Genomic DNA, 8,077 nt, shown 5'->3' on the forward strand with positions numbered 1-8,077 from the left:
TTCCATCATCAGCACTATCAGTTGGTTTCCTTTTGGGAGCCATTTTTCACAGGGAAAAAAACATTTTTAGTGACTTTAAGAAATGTTCCACATGTGGGAGGTGATATTGAGCCACAGATGTCAGGCTGAGATCTCACGGACTGCTCTTGCCCTGCAGTCGAGCCCAGGAGCACACAGGATTCAGGGATCCATCTGGTTCCTATTTCAGCAGAATGGCAAGTGACTGCATGCCGTGGACCTTTGGAGTCACTGGGTAGTTGAAATGCCAAATCTAGAGCCCTTGAGCACTGGGGCCGGCAGCATGGCCGGTGACTTCTTCCCTTGCTCATCTTGGTCCCGGCCCTCTTTCCTAGGGCCACCCCTCCTCCTTCAGTTAGGTTTCATGGCAGTGGACACTGCCTGAATGCTTCCCCAGGTCAGATTCAGGATAATTGTGACCAGGAGGGAAGGGAGGTGAGGCCAGTTGGGAAGGGGTCACTCAGGGGACTTAACACCTGGCAAGGTATCATTTATTCAACAGAGTGCTGGATACTCAAGTATCCCATATATTATTCTATATACCTTTTTGTGTGCCTTAACTAATGCATTTTTTAAAGTCAGTTTTTCTGTGATATCAAATACTTTAGCATTTAAATTCTCTTTCTCTCACTGAATTTACTAGTGAATTCAGTTATGAATAATTTAGCCCAAAATTAACCTAGTGAGGATTTTACCTGCAAATTAAATGTATTTAGTGCCAAAGGACTTAAGGTCTAACCCAGAAACCCCCTTTTACAAAGCACTTACTCTTACTTTTCTGACTTTTTAAATAAAGCCAAGTAATTCCTTTTCCCTCTTCACTCTGTGGTACAGTTCTGAAGAATAACTTAATTTGTTTTGTGAATGGTTTGAAATTCACGGGGCAAAAGCCACAGCTAATAGATTATAGTAACATAGAAACACCATGTGCCACAGACCCCACCTCCTTGCTCCTGTCCCCACTCCAGCTAGCTCAGCCTTTTCCCTGCACTGCCAGGCATTGTAGTCTAGGGGTCAAGCTACCTTTGAAGCCAGGCACATCTGGTTTCAAATACTAACTCCACCCCCAACTACTTGTATGACCTGACCCTAAGCAGATTGTTTCTTTCCTTGGATTCTGTCAAGGGGGAAAATACTTCCCTTACAAGGTTGCTGTGAAAATAAAGTGTGATAATGCATGAAAAGCACCTTGCACATAGTAGGTGCCTAACACACATCTGTATGCCCTCGCCGCCAGACCCCTGCCAGTTGTTTTTCTTTTCCCCTAGTGGTTCTGTTCATCGGAGTCAAACTGACTTTGCTTTTGTGACTGGCAACTTGATTGGTAAATTCTTCTCCACTCAAACCCGTGGGAGCCTGGACCCCTATGAAGGGCAGGAGGTTATGGTGCGGGCCATGTTGGCCTTCCTGCAGAAGCACCTCGGTAAGGAGAAAACTGGGGCTCTTGGGGCAACCGTGGGGTCCCTTAGATTTCCTTGCAGCAGAGTGAAATCTCTGACGTGTCTGGGATCTGGGAAGGAGATTTATGGCAAGTGGAAAACCTGAGTGAAGGAGAGAGTTACATAGAATTACAGAAAAAACAAGGCCAGTTGCAGTGGCTCACGCCTGTAATCCTAGCACTTTTGGGGGTTGAGGTGGGAGGATGGCTTGGGGCCAAGAGTTCGAGACCAGTCTGAGCAACATAATGAGACTCTATCTTTACCAAAAAAAAGAAAACAAAAAAAAAACAAATTAGCTGGGTGTGGTGGCAACACCTATAGTCCCAGCTACTCGGGAGGCTATGGTGGGAGGATTGGTGAAGCCCAGGAGGTCTAGGCTGCAGTGAGCCATGATCGCACCACTGAACTCCAGCCTGAGCAACAGAGCAAGACCCTGTCTCTAAATAAATAAATAATTAAACAAATAAATAAGAAAAAACACTTAACTGAAAGTTTGGAGATTCTGACTATCTTGCTTGCAGAATGACTTTGGCCTAGTCATTTAACCTCTCTGAAACTTGGTTTCCTCCCTGTAAATGGAATATTCACCTCTCTCTACTCCACCACCTCTCTCCTTACTTGGACTCATTATTACCCACCTTTTCTGCATTGTAGGGGAGCTTATGAGGATAATGGGCTAAATTGAAGTGTTTTAAAGAAACAAAGCATGGAAGGACTATGAATAATGTCATCAGTCACAGAGCAGCTAAAGGGCCAGACCTGCAGAGGTCCGCGGTCCAGCTTCCGCTCAGAGGAGGCATCCTCTTATTAAGCTTTATTGGTTACAAAGACTAGAGGCTCACAAACTCAGCTTGAGAAAAAAAGGGGAGTTTGTTTATGCGAGTGCACCTGGACTGGGTGGGAGCACAGTTATAGAAATCAGGGTGACTGACAGGACTGACTTTTCTTTCCGTCTGTCTCATGGGGTCAGTCTCTGTGTTTTCCTCTTACGACATCTCTTTTTCTTTGTTCCATTATGCATTTTTTTTTCTGCTCTGTGGTTTTTCTCTCACTGATAGCAGCTGTTTATTCCGTTTCTTTTTTTTTTTTTTTTTTTGAGATGGAGTCTCGCTCTGTCGCCCAGGCTGGAGTGCAGTGGCCAGATCTCAGCTCACTGCAAGCTCCGACCCCCGGGTTTACGCCATTCTCCTGCCTCAGCCTCCCAAGTAGCTGGGACTACAGGCGCCCGCCACCTCGCCCGGCTAGTTTTTTGTATTTTTTAGCAGAGACGAGGTTTCACCGTATTAGCCAGGATGGTCTCGATCTCCTGACCTCGTGATCCGCCCGTCTCGGCCTCCCAAAGTGCTGGGATTACAGGCTTGAGCCACCGCGCCCGGCCTGTTTATTCCGTTTCTACTTCCTCATAGCTTGAACCACTCAGAGTGTGTTCCCTCTAGCTTGTGGCATCCTTTCATCTTCAGCTCCCACTGCTCACTGCTGTATTTTTTTTTTTTATTTCTTTGAATAGATTCTCAAGAGAGGCAATTTGATTGTATCAGCTCCTCTTTGCCTGCCAGAACACACAGAACAGCCCTGTCCCAGCGAGGCTCCAATGCTCTCTGCATCAGAGGTCCCTTTCTGATCCCTTAGCAGGTGCTGTGTGCAGGGCAGTTTCCATGAGAAAGGAACCAGGCTTGCCTGAATTTCGAAGGTTTGCCTTTAACCTAAGAGCAAGATCTCCCACTTTGTAACCCCCCTCTACTTGCCCAGATTAACCCCTCAAGAGCTACTCAGAGAAGCCTCAGACGGCACCTGGCAGTTCCCTAGATATTTGAAGTCACCTATGCTGGTCCTCTCTGAGTGTTCTGTTTATTAAGCTAAATGTTCGTGGTACCTCCACCTTTCCCTGCTCAGTTCCCCGTGTTGCTATTTGTTATCCCCTTCCTTTGGAGTCACTGTTTTTTGGTGCTCCTTCTGAAGTGTGGTGCCCTAGCTGGGCGTCATCGCTCACATCTGTAATCCCAGCTACTTTGGGAGGCTGAGATGGGAGGATCGCTTGAGGCCATGGGTTTGAGACCAGCCTGGGCAACATAGTGAGACCCCATCTCAACAAAAAAATAAATAAAATTAGCCAGGTGTGGTGGGATGTGCCTATAGTCCCAGCTACTCGGGAGGCTGGGGTGGAAGGATCACTTGAGCCTGGGAGGTCAAGACTGCAGTGCGCCAAGATCATGCCATTGCACTCCAGCCTGGGCAATAGAGTGATACTGTCTCCAAAAAATAAAATAAATAGATAAACTGTGGTGCCCTGACTTGACTATAATGTGTTAGATGTGGTCTGACCGGTGCTGTCCTGGACAGTCACTTCTGTGCTGTTTTGTTTTGTTTGAGATGGAGTCTCACTCTGTTGCTCAGGCTGGAGTGCAGTGGTGCAATCTCAGCTCACTGCAACCTCAACCTCCTAGCTTCAAGCGATTCTCCAGCAATTCTCCTGCCTCAGCCTCCCAAGTAGCTGGGACTACAGGCATGCACCACCATACCCAGCTACCTCTGTATTTTTAGTAGAGACAGGGTTTTGCCACGTTGGCCAGACTGGTTTTGAACTCCTGACCTCCAGTGATCCACCTGCCTCGGCCTCCCAAAGTGCTGGGATTACAGGTGTGAGCCATCGCACCTGGCCGCCTCTGTGCTCTGGACACTAGGCTTTTAGTTGGATGACCTGAGTGCATTCACATTCCTCACAAGCGCACAACAAACTTAGCCTGGATTGAGTTTGCATTGAAAACACATCTGTCTTACGCATTTATTGACTTTTTGGAAGTAAATTTTCATTTTTCTATTTCTGCCTGTTCGTTTCATCTTGCACATCATGAGCCTTGATTCCATTCTGTGTTTGGAGACCTTAGGGTCAATAAGAGATTTAGGGCATCATTCTTATCACCTGGCAAGTAGGGAATGGACCCATGTCTCAAGACTTTGATGGTGCCTGACTGCCTGGTCCTCAGCCCTCTTTCCCTGTCTCTTCATAGGCACCGTGTCATTATAAAAGCTTAAGATGAAAGATGATAGGAAGCCCACCATGGCACGATTGTGTTCCCTTTAAAAGCAATACCCGTTGAGCTAAGATACTCACTGTTAGAGACCAGCAGACATGGAAATGGGGTAGGAGGCACTTAGACTGAAGGAAGATTGTTGAGGACTTACTTTATGCCAGGCCTTCTGCTCCTACTTTATCGTGGTAATTCTAGAGACAGCCCTTTCCAGAAGATACCTTTATTTTTAACTCCATTTTACAGGGGAGGATACCGAAGCATAGGAAATTAAATGATTTTTTCAAGCTTATCTGGTTATCAAGTGGCAAAGCCAATATGTAACCTAAACTGGCCAGTTCCAAGGCCCATGCCCTTAGTCACTTCACTATGCTGGCGGTGACTCTGAGTGATAAGTTCCATGGCCACAGTAGGCACTCAGTCTTTAGACTGTCCACACGGAGGACAGTTGCCTAACTTTGACAGGAGAGGAAGAACAGCTAGGAAAGGAGGCTTCCTTGACAACACAATGCTTGCCTTTAATCTTAGCAGAGGGTTCACAGGCAGGAAAGGGCGAGGGTCTTCTGGACAGAAGGCACAAATGCTTGAGTGGGCCTGGTCAGGATTGGGAAAATGTGCTTAGTGTATCTGGAGCTCAGGAGAGTGAATTGTTGAAAGACAAGGATAAAGAAGTGAGCAGAAGCCAGATGAAGACGCCCATGGATTTGCTGAAGTGAGTTTGAATGTTATTCCACAGGCCGTCAGGAGCCCCTGGTGGGTTTTAAGCAGGTGAATGTCGTGATTAGACTTGTGCTCGCAGTCTGGTGCATTGTGGAGGATGGGGCAAGGTGAGAGGCAGGGAGCTTTTAGGTAGGAGGTTCTTGCACTAATCTGGGTGATAAGAGATAAGGCAGTCTGAAAAAGTCGGGTGCAGTGGCTCATGTCTATAATCCCAGCATTTTAGGAGGCTGAGGCAGGAGGATTGCTTGAGCCTAGGAAGTTGAAGCTGCAGTAAACTGTGATTGTGCCACTGCACTCCATCCTGGGTAACACAGTGAGACCCTGTCTCAAAAGAAAAGAAAAAGGCCAAGGTTCTGGGCTTGGGCTAATTAGCTTTACAAAGAGAGAAAAGCTTTTAGTAGCCACACAGTACATTGTCACATGGGAAACTAAAATAGGCTGTAAGTGGCTCAGCTGAACCTCTCACTCTGAAAAAAATCCTTCTGAGAGCACTTGTTTGGCTGCTCTGGGGATATGATCTTCTATGAAGATTGGTGCTTTCTTCATATTAACTCCATGCAGCTCCTGTCTGCACCTACTCTCCTCTCCCACTCTCCTGGAAGACTATTTCACACCTTCTTTCTCCTCAAACCTCTCACACCTCTTCCCTTATCCTGTCTCTCAGTTAACTTTGCCTCCCACTTCACCGAGAGAATGGAAGCACCCAGCACTTCCTCAGACTCCCAACACCACCTCTCCCCACCTTCCTGTATATAATCAGCTTTCCGTTTGGTTTCTAGGGTTCCCGCCTAAGTTGCCTAATGAAGGCCAACCCCCCAACACGAGATTCCATCCTCTTCTGTCTGCTCAACATGATTGCGCCAGTGATTCTTCCCTCTTTCTTTTATTTATTTATTTATTTATTTATCTATCTGGGACAGAGTTTCACTCTGTCGCCCAGGCTGGAAGGCAGTAGCCGCCATCTCAGCACACTGCAACCTCTGCTCCCAGGTTCAAGTGATTCTCCTGCCTCAGCCTCCTGAGTAGCTGGGATTACAGGCACCTGCCACCATGCCCAGCTAGTTTTTGCATTTTTAGTAGAGATGGAGTTTTGCCATGTTGGCCAGCCTGGACTCAAACTACTGACCTCAAGTCATCCACCCACCTCGGCCACCCAAAGTGCTGGGATTATAAGCGTGAGCCACCATGCCCAGCCCCTCTTTACTTTAGATCATCAATTTTTCCCTCTCTCCTGGTTCATTTCATGCTGAAGTTTCTCACAGAAAAAAATAATTTTCTCTTGACCTCAATATCCCCTGCAGTTGCCACCCATCTCCCTGTTCCCCATCACAGCAAAACTCAAAAGAACGTCTGCCTTTGCTTTTTCTAATTCCACTCTTCCCATTCCCTCTTAACCCACTCCAGGCTTGCATCACAGTGCTCCATCAAAACCGCTATTGTCAGGGTCCCCAATGACCTTCACAACGCTAGCTCCAATAGTTCTCATTCCCCATCTTCTGGAACTCTCTGCAGCTTCTGATGAAGTTGATGGCCCCCTCCTCTGGGAAAACCCCATCTTCACTTCGGAGATCCACACTGTGGACTTTCTCCTATCTCCATGTTTGGGTCTCTTCTATCAGCTGTGCTGCTTGCAGGGCCCAGTGCCTGGACCTCTTCTCATGGCTTTCCATGCCACCTCCATGCTGGGTACTCCCTCTGCCACTGCTCCCCATCTCTACTTAGTCATCTAATAGAAGTAACAAAAAAAAACCAATTTCAACTGCACTCTTTCCCTTCTTCGTTAATAGTAGCTCCATCCTTCTACTCAGGTCTAAGTCTTCATCCTTGTCTCTTCTCTCATGCTGCCCACCCAGTCCCTCAAGCAATCCTATTGGCTCTACCTTCAAAATACACATGGAATCAAATCACTTATCACCACCCCACAGCTACCATCCTGTCCAAATCATCTCTCATCCAAATTAGTGTAGTGGTTTCCTAACTGGTCTCCTCACTGCCACCCTTGCCAGTCCCTCCCCCTCACAGTCTTTTTTTTATTTGTATAAATGTAGGGGGTACAAGTGCAATTTTCTTACATGGCTGTATTGCACGTGGTGAAGTCTGGGCTTTTAGTGTACCCATCACCCGAATAGTGAACATTGTACCCAGTAGGTAATTTTTCAGCCCTCGCCCCTCTCCTACCCACCCACTTTTTGGAGTCTTCAGCGTCTTATTTTTCTGCTCTGTATGTCCGTGTGTACCCATCATTTAGCTCCCACTTATAAGTGACAACATTCGGTATTTGACTTTCTGTTTCTGAGTTATTTCACCTGGGATAATGGCCTGCGTTTCTGCAAAATGTGATTTCATTCTTTTTTTTATAACTGAGTCGTATCCCATGGTATATCTGTACACCAGATTTTATCAGATCTTCTGTTGATGGGCACTTGGGGTGATTCCATATCTTTGCTGTTGTGACTAGTGCTGTGATAAACATACGCATGCGTATCTTTTTGGTGTAATGATTTCTTTCCCTTTCGGTAGATAGCCAGTAGTGGGATTGCTGGATCAAATGGTAGTTCTATTTTTAGTTCTCTGAGGAATCTCCATACCGTTTTCCATGGAAGTTGTACTAATTTACATTCCTACCAACAGTGCATAAGTGTTCCCTTTTCTCCACATCCTCACCAACATTTATTGTTTCTGGACTTTTTAATAATGGCCATTCTGACTGGTGTAGTATCTCATTGTGGTTTTAATTTGCATTTCTCTGATGATTAGTGATGTTGAACTTTTTTTTTATATGTTTGGGGGAAACTTGTATGTCTTCTTTTGAAAAAAATGTCTATTCATGTCCTTTGTTCACTTTTTTCTTTGAGTCCAGTTTCTGCAGAA

General features: G+C 46.2%; 1 protein-coding gene across 2 annotated transcripts in view; it reads left to right on the top strand.

The window, feature by feature from the left end:
* The window catches only part of PAFAH2 (platelet-activating factor acetylhydrolase 2, 40kDa), a 43,906-nt gene that overhangs the window by 30,477 nt on the left and 5,352 nt on the right, over positions 1-8,077 (top strand). For both annotated transcript variants that reach the window (XM_011955612.1, XM_011955613.1), the window contains exon 10: positions 1,287-1,441. In XM_011955612.1, the coding sequence (XP_011811002.1) occupies positions 1,287-1,441 (155 nt within the window). The remainder of the gene's footprint in view (positions 1-1,286; positions 1,442-8,077) is intronic.

The sequence above is a fragment of the Colobus angolensis genome, unplaced genomic scaffold, assembly GCF_000951035.1.
Source record: "Colobus angolensis palliatus isolate OR3802 unplaced genomic scaffold, Cang.pa_1.0 Scaffold4, whole genome shotgun sequence".
In the NCBI taxonomy this organism is placed as follows: Eukaryota; Metazoa; Chordata; class Mammalia; order Primates; family Cercopithecidae; genus Colobus; species Colobus angolensis.